This window comes from Pholcus phalangioides, unplaced genomic scaffold (assembly GCF_987345545.1).
Source record: "Pholcus phalangioides strain wild (caught in Gottingen) unplaced genomic scaffold, Ppha-v1.0 ptg000004l_1, whole genome shotgun sequence".
NCBI classification, from domain to species: domain Eukaryota; kingdom Metazoa; phylum Arthropoda; class Arachnida; order Araneae; family Pholcidae; genus Pholcus; species Pholcus phalangioides.
Window position 1 is genome coordinate 2,741,248 of NW_028301597.1, and position 18,458 is coordinate 2,759,705.

At 31.5% G+C, this 18,458-nt stretch overlaps 1 protein-coding gene across 1 annotated transcript in view; it reads left to right on the forward strand.

Annotated features, from left to right (window-relative positions):
* The window catches only part of LOC149086420 (uncharacterized), a 38,288-nt gene extending 25,776 nt beyond the window's left edge, over positions 1–12,512 (forward strand). Inside the window, exons 5-11 of the mRNA XM_089255529.1 lie at positions 1,628–1,765; positions 3,628–3,746; positions 6,227–6,351; positions 7,437–7,600; positions 7,708–7,908; positions 9,983–10,066; positions 12,172–12,512. Coding sequence (XP_089111655.1) covers positions 1,628–1,765; positions 3,628–3,746; positions 6,227–6,351; positions 7,437–7,600; positions 7,708–7,908; positions 9,983–10,066; positions 12,172–12,231 — 891 coding nt within the window. The 3' untranslated portion in view covers positions 12,232–12,512. The remainder of the gene's footprint in view (positions 1–1,627; positions 1,766–3,627; positions 3,747–6,226; positions 6,352–7,436; positions 7,601–7,707; positions 7,909–9,982; positions 10,067–12,171) is intronic.
* Positions 12,513–18,458: the final 5,946 nt, after the last annotated feature.

Genomic DNA, 18,458 nt, shown 5'->3' on the forward strand with positions numbered 1-18,458 from the left:
AATCTTTGACTTCCTATTGACAAGGAAGGTTCCACAATATTTCTTACACTTTCATCTGCAGCAGTTTTTTCACTAGCAATAAACAGGATATTGTTGAGATCTCTGATATTTATGAAAATCAGTTGATGTTTTGGTGTAGTTCTAAGTTTTCATTGATGGCTTTCAGTGTGGTTTGCATTAATTGCTTCTAGTAGCATTTTATTTTGCATCAGCTGAGGCATTTTTGGAAGTATAATTTCATTCTGATTTGCACATCCATCATCAATAGTGTTGCTTACTTCACAAAGGTTTCTAGTTTTCATTCTTTCTCTCCTCATTAGCACTACAGCTTCTTCACACACACAATCTTTCCCTACTTCTGTGAATTTGTGTCTTTTTGCCATTTCTAGAGCATTCATAAGCATGTGGATATTTCTACTTTGCAGAAAAAACAATTAATTGGGCAAAATGGCAAAAATGCTAGATAACAAAAGCTGAGACACCTGATGACTGACATCTACAGATAACAATTAAGGTAAAAAAATTCTCACGAATGGAGATTGTACAGTATTAAAGGCACAAAGAGACTATCAGAAGAATTTTGACCTTACAAAATCAATTGTGACGATGTTGGTAGATATGGCAAACGTGTTCTAAAATATATGGGGGGGAGTCATTGTAACCCCCCTTCAGTCTTTCTAGATATATACGTTCTTTTCTCCGTTGCTAAGAAAGTTAATGGAAAACACTTTGGTGTAGGCCAAGAACATGATAATTCAGGTAAAGTTGAGAAATTTTAAAGCTTCTGGTTCATTCTTATTTGAGATATAGGAGCAGAAAGAGTGCACATGGTCACACAGATCCTCGTCCATCTTTCGAGTGTTAAGATGTTTCATTTCTTAATGATTAGAGACAGGTGTGCGATTTGGCCTTCTTAATTGATATTACAGGACATTTGAAGGGTTTAAATATCAGACCTCAAAGGAAAAGTCAGATAACATGCGTGTACTCGCTTCAGCAGTACATATACTAAAATTGGAACAATACAGAGATAACATACGTGATGCATTTGCAAGTTTTAGGAGCAAATTGTGTGCATTTGTTCAATTATTTTTCTCTATGTCAACAGTTAATCAGTAAGAATCTTGGTGGGTAGGTAGAATTATATTTTATAATTTAGTTCTTTGATTCCAATTGATCAGTTTTTGTTTAAAATTAATTTAAATTACTAATTAACAAATTTTTGTTTACTCTATTTTCTCATTGGCAGCCCACTTGAGAGATAATTTTGAAGCAAATGGCTCAGGGTCCAATTGAGTTTGACACCCTTGATACAGATGTGTAGTGGTCAAAATTTACATAAAATCAAACGTTTATTTGAATGTTCTCTTGAAAGTTTTTTCTTTTTAAGAAAAACTTCATACCTATTTTTCAGGAAAGATCAGAATTTTCAAGTAGCCTAATAATATCTTGACATTTTTATATTATAAAATAATAATAACTTAGAAGGCATTCAGTTGAAAAAAGTATCTAAATGTTTTTTATAGAATGATTATTAATGTTTTATATTTTAATGATAAAATTTCATTGTGTTTGTGTGCATTGTGATATTGATTCTCAATTATTATTGATTGTTATGATGTTTTAGGGAGTTTTTGTCATTGCCAAATCAGACCTTGGAAAAGATAAGGCACCTATCTGGAGAGTAGATAATATCATGAAAGTCCTGCAACGCTTTGATCCCTGCATGGAAAATGGAGTACAGGTTCATCGCAATACTTATACTGTAAGAAACCTTCTTGTGTTTGCAGGATATTATTTTTCAGTTTTCAGACTTTCTTTCAAAACGAGCACAACTCCAGTCTATTGTCATGGGCAATTTACAACAGAGTGAGTTGGGCTGGAAGTGTGCTTGTGTACCTAACGCTTTGAGTGTATGCCTGAGTGTAGTGTGTAGTTATAGTGTTATGCCTGATTTTCAGTACTGCCGTGTACATATATTTTAGAAGTGAAGTGAGTGAAGTGTAATGATTGAATACTTGTATCACAATTTTCAGACTGAACAGACTAATTTGAGTAACTACTACTACTTCTTACACACATCTCATAAACATTCCACAGGGAATTTGCATGCATATTTTAATGACTGGAAATTTTCTGATATCATAATTTTGAATTGATAGAAACTTTTAAGTGTCACTTTTTGAATTCATACTGTGATAGAAGTACAGGGTGTTTGAAAAAGAATCATCCGATTAAAAAAAATATAATGTATAGGTAGAAAGAGGGAAATCTCAAGTATCACACAGTTGCATACAGGTGGCGCTAATGCTCTTCCTTTGGCGAGATTGGCTTTTCCCACAGTTAGAAACAGATTTGGATGACTTCATTTTCTAGCAGGACAGGGCATCATCACACTGGAGCTTGGACGTTTGAGAATTTTTGAACAATTGCATTCCTAAACGATGGATCAGCTGTACAGGACCTGATGATTCAGTTAAACATCACTGGCCTCCAAGATCGCCGGACCTCACAGTGTGCGATTTCTTCTTATGGGGGGTTTATAAAAAGCTATGTTTATGTGCCTTCCCTTCCAGCTAAATATATACAGTTAAAATCTGTTATAACAATTATGGCTTATAATGAGAATCTCACAGTAACGAGTAATTCACAAGTGATTGTCAACAGCCAATGTTAAAGATACAAAAAAATATTTGCTTATAACAAGTTATGAATGAAAATTGGAACACATTCGCTATCATGACAATGGTAACTCTCGAAAAGCATGTTTTATTCTTCCCTTTAAGAATTATATATAAAATGGCCCAGAAAGAGTGGCATTTTCATCTCTCCACCCTATTCGTAGGTGTTTATAAATGGGGTATGTCAATACCTTCCAACAGATAAGACCTCATGCTATATCTTATCTTCTTGTTTATCTGTATTATAGAAGGTATCTTGTATATAGGAGGTGGGAAAAATACAAAATTTTATCTGTACTGGTGTTGGTTGGGCAGGTCCTGGAAAAATCCTCCCCCCCCCCCCCCGGAATCGTCCAAATTCTAGACACAAGGCAAACCGGCGATAATCATTTTCTCTGTCGTAAGTCGTGTTTTTCTGCGATCTTGCTGCTTTTTTTATGTCAAAAGTACATGAGTCTTAAATTTTAGCTCTTTTTTTTTTTGCTATGGAAAGAAAAAGAAGTTCAGCTCAAAACACAAAACTTCAGATTTTATTCAAGTGTGCAAAAAATAATGAAACTAAAATTCAAATCGCGTAAAAGTTTGGGCTTCCATCGTCAAGTGTTTTTTGTTTTGTAATCCACACTGTGTGTACATAAGCACACTAGATGGATATTTCAGCAAAAGTAGTTCAAATAAAAGGAGAAGAAAGATAAATTCATCTTGTTTGTGTTTTCCCATTTATATGTTCCTTCAGTGCAAAACATTAAAATTTGTTTACAGTGAGAAATCCATTATAACAACAATCTTCTCTCTGATTGTGAACTGCCATTATAACAGAGTTTTACTGTATATAGATGAATGAATTTGGATGAGCAAGAGTTGGCCATGTTATTTTTGTAAATTTTAAATGAAATTCAAGATAATCTCTTTTGTAGAAAATTAATTTCATCTTTCTTTACTGTAGTATGCAGCCTGGAACAATATTCAGGAAGGAAAATACATGCAAGCTAAGGTCAATATCTTATCAGATTCTCGTACTATGTTTGTAGTGCAATACCTGGGGGTTGAGGAGGATTCAAATTTGTAAGCCTTTTTTACAATTTATTATAACTATTTTGATTCATGTTTTTGTTATTTGCATTATTATATCTGTAATCACACCATCTCAATAGTATCATGAACCACAGACAAAGTTCCGGAGGCCCCGTCTAACCATAAACAGATACGGTGAAGGGCGCCCCCATCACCTTCTTTTCCACTCTGTAAAAAAAGTATTTTTGGCAGAGGCGGGAGAGCTGAAGTGTACATTCACCTCGCCCTCCCTTCAAGGAGACTGTATCTGCTCATGTTTCTACCCGAATGGAAATATCAGACTATGAATTTACATACATATTGTACCACTAAATGTTATGGTCATAAAAGCCCTCAGGATGTGCCTGGTGGACCCATACTTTAAGATGATCCTGTGTTTAATCAAATCAATAACTTTGTCTGATACTAGCAGAAACAGAAAACACAATGCATAATAGCTGAATAATAGGCTAAATTTGAAAATACAGTGAAATTCCCCTAGGTAGCCACCCCCTTTCATGGTCAGTTTTCCTCGGAATGGACAATAGGCTCCATACACAATACAAAAATCACCCCCCCCCCCTTCTGTGGCTACCTCTGTATGCAGTCAGCGGCCAACCTGTGTGCAGCCATTTCCTTGTAGATAAGGGTTACAAAAACAAGTTTTTTGCTTAAAGAAATTCAGTTAGAAGTGTATTGCTCCTGTAAAAGGGTTTATCGCGATGCACTTGGAGTATTGCAGAAAAGTAGCAATACAGAACACTTTCTGTGATTAGATGATGCCCAACACAGATGTCATTATTAGACGTCCTCTGAAGAACTGAAACATGTGACATGAGTTAAAAAAAATATACTGAAGGATATTTCAAGTGAAAAATAAATAAAAGTTGTAGCAATTTCACAATCCTCCTAAAAAATATTGTTATAGGGGCTTTATCATAGTAAAGGATATCGTTGTATCGAAAGACGCTTAACATTACAGATTATAGGCTGTTCCAGGCAATATTTAAAAAATTACCGTTGTAGAGAGATTTATCATTGTAGCGAGGTTTCACTGTATATGTGAGCATTGTAAGTAAATTGATCATAAGATTTTTAGTGACGTGGAAAACCGTTATTTTGACAAGCCCTCTGAAATGTGCTTTTCCTGTCATACAACCCTATTCGGCAGTCACCTCTGCAGACGGCCACTCTTTTGCGGAATGCCGAGTGGCCATCTTAGAGGAGTTTTAAAGGTAAGAAACGAAGCGATTCTGCACACAATCAAAAATGTGGTCAGAATGAATGAGTGTTTGTGGGATCAGATTTGTTTTCTTCAGTTCAGTATTTTGTTCTCATTTTTGGTATTAGAGTTGTTGCCATCTAGTACATCATATGATTAACTTGACCCCATAGAATATCATTAAGAATCTAATATCAATCAGATATTTCATATCAAAGGTATCGGAAATTTCTGGGGCTAAGTTAACCCTTCAAACCAGTTCAGAAATTTCTATGCCAAGGCCCAATTTGTGGTATTTAAGTTTTAAAAAAGTCAAACTTTGTGTAGCTCTGCTAAAAATAATTTATATCCTTTTTCCAGTTTTGATTCTAAAACTGTAAAAAAATAGTTATGGTATAGTAAAATGTATTCTCTGTGCAATAAAATTTTACTATGATTATTTAAAAAAATCAGGTGGTAAAAAATTTTTCTGCTTGTGACTACTATGTATTGAGATGCACGCAGAGGGGTTAATTTCATGATCCTCTCAGTGACAATGAATGTAATTCATGCTTTTATATAGGACAGAAATAAAATAATACAGTCGAATCCTGTTATTACGAACTCCAAGAGACCGGAGAAATCACTTCGTTATAACAACATTTTTTTATAAAGGAATTCCAGGTTTTTGCATTGTTCATGTGTACGTTTATCTGAGGAATTAGAAAAGTGTTCGTTAAAACGAGATTTTCGCTGTAACGGTATTTGTTAAAACGTGATTCGACTGCAATCATCTCTTTAAAGTATGATTTTTAAATTCTGAATCTTGTACATTCTTTGGAATCACATTTTATAAACTTGCATGATTTCAATTGCTAAAACTAAATTTAAAAAAAAGCTATATATTGAAATTTTTTAAAATTAATTAAGGGAATCCAAGAAATATAAAAACACAGTTACCATAGTCACATATATACCATGAATATAGTCTGATTATCTGACCCGTAATCTGATAATAATCTAGTCAGGTAATCTGGAACATTAAAACTGCTTCAATTTAAGTTTGAAACAATTTTTTTCATTTCAAACCTATGCTTTGATTTAAAAATATTAATATTTTTATTGATTTATTTATTCTATGTTTTTTTCTGTGGGGTTCTTTTTTCTTTGTCAATTTGCATATTGTATTTACTACAATTACAGATTCAGCATTTTTGAATTTGTGATACTTTTGTATGTATTCCCATACCCTTCCCCGCTCATATTCTTTCATGTCTCTTTTATATTATAGAAATGAAGAGTTCACGGAACTTGCACCTATGAATCCACTGCGACGAAATTTTGAAATTTACTTGCAGACCTTAATCAGCCAGGCTCTAGACCCGAATTTTTTATCGGAAATCACAAAAGAAAATGGTAAATAATTTTCTGAACAGAATTTCACACTTAATTCAAGTTATTTTTTATAGTGAGCTAGGGTACACAGGAAATTTCTTTTTTGAATGTGATTCATTTGCAATGGCATGGGGACTTTCTTTGGAGTTGGAAATGAAATCAGTAATCTTGAATGTCCAGTGTTAATGTGATCATATTCATATCTTGCAGAAGCTGTGGATGAAATATTTTTAAAAGGATCTTTCTGTAGACCATTGAAAACATAGAAAATTGATTAATTCTAAAGTTAATAAAAGAAATAATTTTGTAATTAATAAATGAAGTAAATCATATTGATCTCCTGGGAATATATCAGGATAACATCATTAAAAAAAACCAAAAGAACAAAAGAAATATGTTTGGAATTAATGAAAGAAATAATTCTAGCACAAATGGATGCCAATTCAGAATTAATGAAAGAAATCATTTTAGAATTTTTGATGCAATTTTAGAATTAGTGAAAAAAAAAATTACTTATGAGTCAATGAGCAAAATAATTTTGTATTTTCTGATAGAAATTATTTCACAATCAATAAAAGAATAATTGCATGATTATTGAAAGGAATAGTTTCAACATATATTGAGAAGAGGAAAATAATTTCACAATTGCTGCAGAAATAATTACAGAATCATTCTGTGATTTCAGATTAAAATTAATCAGAACTAATTCAATCAGTTATTAATCAAAAACTTTTTCAGAATTAGTGAAAAAGATGTTGAACTAATCAGAATTGAAAATTAATAAAAATAATTTCAGAATAAATAAAATCTTGTTATTTTTGTCCCTGTTTAACTCTGGGCCTGCACACATTGGCCCTTTTTATTAAAATGTCGCTAAATTATGTGAGTTGGTGGCCAGCAGGTTTCTTGGTAAGTTTTGATTTGGCCCACTGTGTCTGAAAGATTGAAGATCCCTACTATAGGATAAGGAATGTACTTAATTTTGCAAGTCAGTTCAAAAATATCAAAATCAGATTCAGGAATAAAACTATTCATCAATTTTTAAAATGTAATTAGGTTATTTTAGGAAATCTCTTTTGGTTTTAATTTTTTAATTTTTCTTCCAGATGAATTCTTCATCACAAACATTAGGGTGATTGAAGACGTGACTGATAACAAGAAAAAACTACTTTTGAAAGAAACTTGTGATAGTGATTTACGTAGATGTGCCGAAATTTACCCTTGTATAAATATGTTGCCTTCTTCAAACTCAGAAGATTTGGATTGCCAGGTATACAAAAAAATTCAATATTTTAACATTAAAAGTTTCTTTGTGATGTCCTTCAAAAGATAAAATGCTCAAAAATTTAACATTTATTACTGATACTTTTTTTATAGATTTGCAATGCAGCCAAAGGTGAAAAACTTGTTCAGTTTTATGGTCCTCCATATGACAGCACAACATTAGGTTCCACCACAGAGTCGCCTTTGTCGAACAAAACACAATTCAATATTTGTGCCATATGTTATGCATCTATATCTCTGTACAGCAGACTTCATCATCAGAAATATAACTTCTTCATAAAATGCCGTACAAAGGTAATAAAATTACAGAATTTATAACGTGTATGTGTTATGTTACATATAATGTATCATTCATCATTCATTCACACTGTGAGGGAGGAATGAACATGGGGAGGAAGAGGACCACTAGTTATATTTTCAAGGGCTTTTTTTTTCAAATTACATCTTGATTCAAAATCTCTAAACTCAACATGTGATGATATAGATCAGTTTTTCTGCATCTGTTCTGTTTCCTTAACTTTTCTTTGAATTTGTTTTGTTCCTGTGACTGACCCCCCATTTTAATACTTAAAAATGCTATTGAATGTACTGTATTCCCCACATTAGCTGTCATGGCAGGAATCAGTGGGGGGAAACCAGTGTTCCAGGAATACTCATATTTTTTAGCATGCCAGGAAATTCAAGTCTTAAATTCTGCTTTATTCCAAAAATTCATTGAACTAGTTAAATACATATTGTGATCCATACTAAACCTCACTTTTCCCAGCATGCCAGAAACAGACCATATCCCCCAAAGATCAAAAAGCTGGTGTACCTCAAGTTTCACAGCGTGCCGGCTAATGTAAGGGAATGAAAATTTTCAGAAAAAATTGCACATATACTTTGTATACATCCAAACAACAGTTGGCGTTATAACGAATTGGTGTCACAGTAGGTTTTTTTACATTATAATCCCTATATGGATAATTTGTTCACTCAAAATTTGTGGCGGTAAGCGGGGTTGGTGCTACAAAAAGGGGGTGCTATAATGGGGTCCAAGTGCAGTGCACCGATCTTGTATGAGAGATGCTGATAAGTGATTGAACTTAAGTGATATTTCTGCATGATTTCTTCCATATATTTATCATACTTACCAACTTCATTCAGGAATAAATAATCATTGGTAAAAGTGATTAAATGGTGATTAAAAGTGATTAAATAAGGAACTTTATCAAACTTACCAAGACGACTGGTGATCACATTTACCATAACATATATATGTTACGCAAATGTGATAAATAGGTTATTATACATTCTTACCCAGTTATTATGCATACTTGCCCAATCTTGGTAAGTTTGATATATACTAATAAAAAAATTATTACTTTTACCAGTGATTATACATAGTAATCAAGTGTTGTTGGTAAATTTGATAAATACTTGAAATTTGTCGCCTATATCTATGACTATGCATATTATCCTTGTGTAATTAATGAATTTAATAAGTATGACAAAAAAATTCCTGAGTCTATTATGTGTGATGAGCATAGTCGGACCCCTATGTAAATAACAAATTTTACGATCATATTCTGATATAATGACACAATACATGTATAAATTATCATGTATAGTATATCATATAGTAAGATTTATAATGCTTACCAACAACACGACGCTTAAGTATTATGCATAATTGCCTGTAAAAATTAAAAAATTTATTAAATAAAAAATTTTGTCTGTGATAATTTCTTTCAGTACGTATTAAATTTACCTGCAACGCTTGTGGTTACTATGCATAATTGCTGGTAAAAGTGATAAATTTAGGGAAATTTATCGAACTTACCAAAATGCTTATCGATTATGCATGATATGTATGAATATTATGTATAATAACTGTATTTATCAAATTTTTATGTAGCATATCGGTACCTCAGAACCATACTATCATATGTCCATTCTTGACAATTTTGAGATATTACTGTATTCTTGTAGTTCTCATTCTGTAGTTTAGGGCCTTAGTATTGTATTTTAGTTAAAATAATTTTTGATTAAAATTTGGTAATATACTGCATGATACTTTTTGTGAGATTGAAAAAATAATGAGATAAATTGTTTTCTCTTCACACTGTAACATCACTCAAATGGACATATGATGGTGTGGTTCTGAGGTACAGATAAATATAGCATGTTTTATTATAATTTTGTTATATAGTACATGGTATTGATAGAAATGGGTGCTGTTTTTTTCCCAAAGCGGTCTAAGATGATTCATCAAGATCTTTTTTGCATTTATGTCATGTTTGATCTTAATTACCAAGATTATATAAATTGTGTAACAAGTGTATTTTCCCTTCCTTTTAAATTCATTAATTCAGTTTTGTACTTGCAGATGAATCATGTCAGAAGTGAACAAGATGCAGACAGCCATTCCCTTCTGGCATACTGCTTGGAAGACTCCACTTGGATCAATATGGTATGTCATTAATTATAAAAAGATTAGATTTGTGAAATATCTCATTCAAAGAGAAATTATTCGGGGGGGGGGGGATGCATAATTCATTATGAAAATTAAAAATGTATAATTTTTGATCTTCAAAATACAGTAAAACCTATCTTTAATGGAACCTGTATTAAACAAAAACCTGTCTTCAACGGGGAAAAAATCTTGGTCCTGTGGTTTCAATGTCAAAATACATATTATAAAAACCTAAATTAAACAAAAAAAATGGAAAGGAAAATTCTACCTTCTTAATGGAAAATTTCAAACAAACACAATGAGTGTTTTATGACCAATAGACTAGGAGATCATCATGTTCGTGTTGAAGTGCTGCGCTACGGAAATTTTTTTAAGCAATCTCTTTGCCAGTGTGAATGTGTAAATTCTATATCATCTACCCCCAGTGATTCCCAACGTGGGCATTAATGCCCCCGGGGGCAGTAGAAGCTTCGGGCATAACATAGGATCCTATGGGTTAGATTGCGTTGGGGGGCAATAGGAGAAAAACATTTCTGAAGAAGGGGGCGATAGAACAAAAAAGGTTGGGAAACTATGATCCACCCCTACCATTAGCAACAGTTAGTCTAGCTTCTGAATGACGTGGGGGTAAGATGCTCATCTACCACCATGAAGGCTGCTGTCACTGTCCCAGGTTCAAACCCAAGGGAGGATATAGGCAAGATATCCCTAATGAGCTTGAGGTGACCACCGTCAAACCGAAAGATACCCAGGCCATATGGCAATATCGGCTCATTGTCCACACGGACTGGATACCTCTGGCAATTTATTCATAAAAAAGCATACATTACAAAATATACATTACAAAATATACATTACAAAATATACATTACAAAATATACATTACAAAATATACATTACAAAATATACATTACAAAATATACATTACAAAATATACATTACAAAATATACATTACAAAATATACATTACAAAATATACATTACAAAATATACATTACAATCATAACAACTATAAAATCATAATCTAAGTGTAAAATCATAATCTAAGTGTAAAATCATAATCTAAGTGTAAAATCATAATCTAAGTGTAAAATCATAATCTAAGTGTAAAATCAATTGCGAGATCACAAATCCATGTATACAATTGGAAATCAAGCATATAATCCTATATATTCCATATTAAATCTTTAATATAACAAATATTTTTGGAAAAGCAAGCTTTTCTGTGAGAGAAATCAGTGCAAGGGTTGGATTTCCAAATGATAAGCAAGACTTACAAAATTGCATGCAAGCTGTTTTCCATGATCGCAGTTCTGAGGATCACATAAACATAGACAACAGTGTACAAACTGAACGTGACACAACAGGTATTGACATTTTCATTGAAAATTTTAGAGAAAGTAAAATTAGATGGACATGAGATGAATGTTGTCATTTTAGAAGAACAGTGTAGGGTGAAGTCTTTAAGTATTGATGCTGTCAAAACCTTGAAAGAGCAATTACTCTATGATGTTTAGTATGATTTCTGCAGCAAAACTGTTTTTCTAAAAGTCAGGCAGAAAAGTCCAGTTGTGAACTGCATACCAAAAACCCTTATTAACTACTAAAAACAAATTAGCTTTATTTACAGTACGGTTTTAATTTTTCATTCACTATTTGGCAATGCAAATAGTTAATGTATGTAATCTACTGTATATACTGCAATGTTAAAGTAAATATGCATGTATTTTTAATAAATAATGTATCATATCAAGTGATAAGCATTTAATAATTGTAGAGAAAATTTGTTATTTTATTTCACTTATATATATATTTTTAAATTATTTACTTTATTTTCAGTTAATTTATTTGAGAATTGCGTATGAGATCGTTGCATAATTTTACACATTATGTCAATTGAACCTATATTAAGTGGAAACCTGTGTAGATCAGAAAAAAGACTGGGTCCCATGCAGTTCCATTAAAGACAGGTTTTACTGTATCATAAAAAAAGTACTTGTGCTGTCAAAAATGGGTGACATTTTAACATGTTCTTATGAATTTTGTTTTATTTCTATCACCTTGTTTTTCCTTTTATAATTTTTTATTTTAATTTTTTACAGCTGTTTCATGAGCTAGAAGAAGTGTGGAAGGAATGTGATGATAAGGTAGGGATAAGCTGACAGACTGGAGTTGTCTGAGTTGTGTTTTGTGGACATCTCTGAGGAATCACAGGGGGAATTATAGACAAGTATATATGATGTTAAGACTCCTTTTCACTGTTGTAATTCACTTGTCACTGCTGGCGTTCAGATGACTGCCAAAGCAATGACTTTGACACATCTTTTTTACATATACATCCTGTATTTCTCAAACTGATGTGCATTTACATCTTCATCTTCCTTTTAAAGAAATAAAAAAAAAGGCAAACTTTTTTTGCATTTCATGTGGTATTTTATAAAGCAAAATAAAAAAAAATAAATAAAAACTAGAGATTAAAAAAAAGTTCCAGATTCGAATCTGGTGCAACTGCTGTTTGTTGTCAGTGATGTTTTTGTAATAATCATCAAACATGTTGTTATGGATGTTTTATATATATTTTTCCCCCTTCCTATATAATATCTCATTATTGTATGTTGTGTTATGAAGAAAAAAAAAACCACCTAAAATATTTATATGGAATATGAAATTACTGACCTCTATTTGAAATTTATTAGTTTGTTTTTATGGGTTTTTCATTGATGTAATACTTCAGTAAAAAAAATCAGTTATTTTTAAACTCTTCATTATTGTCATGTTGACCATGACGTAACCAAACCGTATGTATGCATAGAAATTCTGGAGGCAATTTTTAAAAAAAAATTTTATGGTAGGCATTTCATGTTAGAAAGGTTAAAATAATATAAAAATTATGTCTGAAAAAATTCAGTTGAAGTCAAAAGTTGATTAAATTAGATTGCATGAATTTTTTTTTTTACTATTTTTTGTTTTTTGTACATTCTTAAATGGAATATGTCATGATTGGCTACCTAAGCTGAAGACATATTGAACTGAGCAGTTAATTCTCATTATTAGATTAATGCTGTTTTATTATTCATGTTTCTTACTATAAAATCTTCTAATGTAGAAGTTTTTAAATGCAATATATATATATTTAAAAAAAATCCTGTCATTTTTCTCTCTATAAAGCAAATGATGCCAGTATAATGCTTAATGTTGGTCAGAAATTACCTCAAAAAAATCTTTTTACTGTTTCATCCTCATGAAATTTTATTCATATGAGAATGCTTGACATTCTTATGCAAATTTTTATTTCTGAATCTCATTGAGAAATTGTAAAATTCTGAAGCATTTTTTGCACGGTTTATGTGAATTTCTTTTGTGTATATGTGTGTGTTCGCTATTAGTTACATGTGATTATAATACGTTTATCAATATCGTTCATGAAAACATTTGTTCTCCATCACTAATATCTTTTCATTTGTTACATGTTTCTTCTAGTTGACTTTTTTTTTCAGGGATTCTGAATGAATGGTTTTTTTTAATTCTTTTGATAGGTGCCGACATATTTCTATGCATATCTACATACTAATATACAGTATTTTTTTTTTATCCTACCATGTGAAAGTATAGTTTAATTTTTCTCCCAAATGCAAGTTGAATTCCTAAATACAAGACTATTTCATTTCAAAATACTATTATATTCATAGTCTGTTGAGTAATTATCTATTTATAGTTTAGAAAATAAAAACATGTACAGTGAAATGTTTTAATATTCCTAAATTATGTACAGATTTTTCTGAACTGTATAAACTATAAAATTCTTGCCTATGTTGTTGACTATTTGCGCTAAAGATTGTAATGTTTCATGTGTGCTGTATCTCCGTTGTATAATTTGTTAATTTTTTTTTCTATTTTTATCTTGTGAAACAAATTTTAAAGGATTTTATAATATAATTATTGTAACTGATAAATATCAGTTTAATCTCTAGACGTTCAAAGAATTCCCATAAGAATAAAAAAGTGCTATGACAAATATTTTGATATGAATGGACATAAGTGCAGAAAAGTACAGCACTTAGAACTTGAAAAATTATTTGAAAACTTATTTTTTTGTAAATGGTAAAGCTACACTTTTTAAAATTGAATTTTTATTCTTTGTTGGTTTGAAAATTCGCCATCAATATGTGAAGCTTGAAATTTAGAGGTTTTATTGTAAATTACATGAAAGTTAATACTTTTGTTTCTCTTTGTAAAAAAATTAATAAATTATAATAAGAAAAGTCATTTCTTTCTTAGCCTATTAAAAAGGCTGAATTATACTTGTCTTATTTTGGAGTAAACTGGTTTTATTTTCCTGTCAAAATTTTTTGAAGTGTATGACTTTTTTTTATTAATTTTATGCAATTTTTTTTTTGTTTTTGTTTTTTCACTCATTGCAGTTATTATAATCAAAATATTTTTTTCTCTGAAATTTTATTAAACTGGATATCAGAGTCACACAATATACATATACGTGTAATATTTATTCATTTATTATATCTGCATTCAGCACAAAATACTAGTCATCTCGTATAATATTTCTAAAAACTAATCAAAAATTTCTGGCATTTTCTTGTTTTATTTTTTTAATCACAATGGTATACTTTTACTGTTATAGATTGGCAGCTGGAATATGCTCTGCTCATAGGCAAGGCAGTTTTTATTATTTTGTTGATCTATTCAGAGTTCCTATTCAAAATAAAAGTTACATCTGCCATGGTGTATGGATTTTTTTTTATTTACTGTTTTGTTTTGTGATTGGCGTGAGAAAAAAGATCAGCTTTTAATTATTTCCACTAATATAGCTTTTAAATTTGGAAATTACATTTTTTTTTTAAATCAAATCCTTAGGAATATCTTTCAACCCAGAATATCAATTTTTTTCTTGGTCTTTACTCTATTTTGTTTTGAAATTTTTTATACATATTCAATTTTTATCACTAACATCTATGAAGTATTCAGATATAAAAATAATTCATTTTTCTTTATCAAATTATAAAGATAAAATATGATTGAAATACTTGTGCTAAAACCTACAAACAAGAATTACATTTGAATAAGATTTATTTCAAAATTGTACATGGGACCAAAGAATTATCTCCTCTTTTTGCAATCATTGAGGAAACTAATATTGTAATCAGATTTTAATCATAATTATCCTAATGTTTGGTTTTTTTTTAAATTGCATTTGTGCATACAGTAATAAGGATTTTTTTCTTAATTTATTGTCAAGAAAAAACTTTTGTCTTAGGATCAGTGGAATAATCAATATTTTTTAAATTAAAATCTCAATTTTTTTCTTGCCTCATGTAGGTAAAGTGAGTTTAAGTTTGTTTTTCTATCTTTTTCTATCTTTGTTTTTATCATTTTGTGCCAGTGAAAAGAATAGAGAAACAAGGAAATATCTTTTGGAAAGACTGGAGAAAATTATTCAAGATATAATTATATATATATATATATATATGTGTATATATATAATATACATATAATATATAATATATATATATATGGAAATGAATTATTTTATAAATTTCAAAGTTTTACACAAATGGGAAAAATGTATGAACATAGAATGTGATACATAGCACTTGTTGATTGTTTTCATAGTCTACTTAAAAATTTAATCTTGTCATTGAGAAATTCATTTGTTTCCCCTGGTTTTGTTTCGTTCAGTTTTCATTTTTTTTATTATGTTGAGCAATGATATTTGAATAGTATGCTAGGAAAATGTGAATTCTTTGGGGAGGTACTGAATGCAGGTATAATGTCTTTAGCCAGTGTTCATATAGCATTATTGTCATATTAATGCATGAGTGTTTAGCATTTCATGCAGATTTGGAAAAAAAATCTTTTTCCATGTGATTTTTTTTTTCTCCTTCAGCATTATAAACAACCCTATTTTTTTTTTTTTACGTATAAGTTTAATTTTGCACTTTTTTTTCCTTTCAATTTATTGTCATACCATGTAACATGACTTCAAGTTCATTGTTCTTTTTTGTTTTGGGGAGGGAAATCACTATTATGAAAAAGTGCTGTATGTGAAGATAAACAGCATTTTCTTGTACAGATATTTTTTTAGTTTCAGTTGTTTCTGTTGTCTTTTGTGTAGTCTTTATTGAAATAAGAGAAGAGAGAGTTTTAATGTGTGCCATACATGTGTGGGAAAAATAAATGGCACATGACGTATATCAAGAGTGTTGTATATAGATATATATATATCTGAAAAACAATCTCATGGTGTATTTTTATAGCCTTATATATATTTCAAAATGTCTGTATGTAACAGTATTCCTTTAAAAAAGTCATGTTGATATTGCGTGGATGAAAAATTATCTAAACAGGCTGTAGTGTTTTATGTTAAAAATTTTTTTCTTTTGATTCCTTCTTTCATAATAAAAGGAAAATGTTAATGAAACAGTATATGTTAAACTGCACACAATGCTGTTTCTATGTGTGAATAAAAATGAGGAATCCGATAATCTGCAGGTTTTACAATTGGTGTTTGACTTGCTTTATGATTTAGACATGATGTTGAGATGAGCTATTAATAAAGCTGTTATAAAATTTGTTTGTATTTGAACATGTTGTGTTTACGTGCATTTTTTACTATATACATAGGTAACACTTTTAGTTGGTCTATAATCTATAATGGAAAAAAAAAAAAAATGTCCATACTCTGAATGTTATAAGGAAAGGGTTGCAGACCTGCCAAGTTTCCCGATTCATTTTCATTATGCGGAGGTGAACATGGAAAGAAAAGTCATCTGCTCTCTGCCAGGAATTGAACCCAGGTCCTCTTGCAAATTGGGCAACCATATACACCACTGGAGACATATACACCCTGAGTTCGATTCCCGGTGGAGACCAGATGACTTTTATTTCAGAGTTCACCTCGGCATAATATAGAAAAAAGGTTTATTTCGTTGATATATTGGATTGATATATCCCACCCTTTCTTCCCCGATTCAGGCAGGAGACTCCTGATTTTCTACCCTTCTTCCTTTTTGTTTTATTTCAAAGACATTTATTTATTTATTTATTTATAAAACAAAGCTACAGGTTTAAACCCAATTACAGCTTGCCGTAAAAATAAAAATGCACACATAATGAGACAAAAGTACAAAAAATACAATGAACAACACAAAACAAAATATAAAACAATACAAAATAGACAACACGATAAAGGGAAATACACACACACACACACACGCACGCACGCACTGTTATGTATGTGGTATATTATTGTCAGACAGATGGCGCATATGTCATTGTATCGTATTACGGCTAGTGGACGTTTAGGTAGTTCGCACCGCGTTGTTGTCACAATGGTATCTGTAATTGTGTGTCCGTTATCATCATGTATTTGCATATGTCTGTAACCGAGTTATTGTAATTAACTGTACCATTAAACAAAATAGAAAACACTGACGACGAGGATTAAAAAAAAACCGGAACCGTATCTGTTTATGAGATGAATACGTGACCTCAACCAGTTGGCACCGCACCATTCCAGTTTCATTTTGAACAGTTCAATGAATCCGTTGAAGATTGGAATAGCTACGAGGAGCGACTGGAGTCATATTTCGCCGTTCACGATGTACCCAAAGAGAAGAAAGCATCGGCTTTGCTGAGCGTCATCGGGCCGCGCACCTACAGGATCCTAAAGAACCGGGTCAATCCGGATCTCCCGTCTACAAAGTCCTACCATGAGATCGTCACCCTGTTACGAGGACATCTGAATCCGACTCCGAACGAGATGACGGAACGCTACAAGTTTTACAAGAGGAATCAACTTCAAGGTGAGTCAATAGCGGATTACACGATCAAATTGCAGAAACTTTCACGGAATTGTAACTTTGGACCGAATCTATCTGTGATGTTACGCGATACGTTCGTTATGGGTTTGAGTTCCGAAAATATCCAAAAGAAACTTCTGACTGTCGAGAATTTGACTTACGATACTGCGAAATCTACAGCTCTCGGCTTAGAAACTGCATCGAAGGATGTCCAAGAAATGCATAATCAACTGTTGCAGCTCGGCGTGAAGAAAATCAGCAAAGTGTCTCGTATGGCACCTATGGGAAAATGATACCAGAGCAATGCGAACTCGGAATCGAAACGTAAAGTGAAACCAGCGGGACAAAATCGTGCTTGTTATCGTTGTTCGATCACTTTTCACATGGCTCAACAGTGTAAATTCAAGGACAGCATATGTAGATTTTGTAAAAAGAAAGGACACCTACAGAAAGTGTGTAGATCGAAAACTAATGTGAATCAGCTGAACCCGGAATCTGACGTGTTTCCTGTCAATAATCTCCAGGCTAATAGAAACAAGAAGTTGATGCTTGATGTATACCTTGAGGGAAAG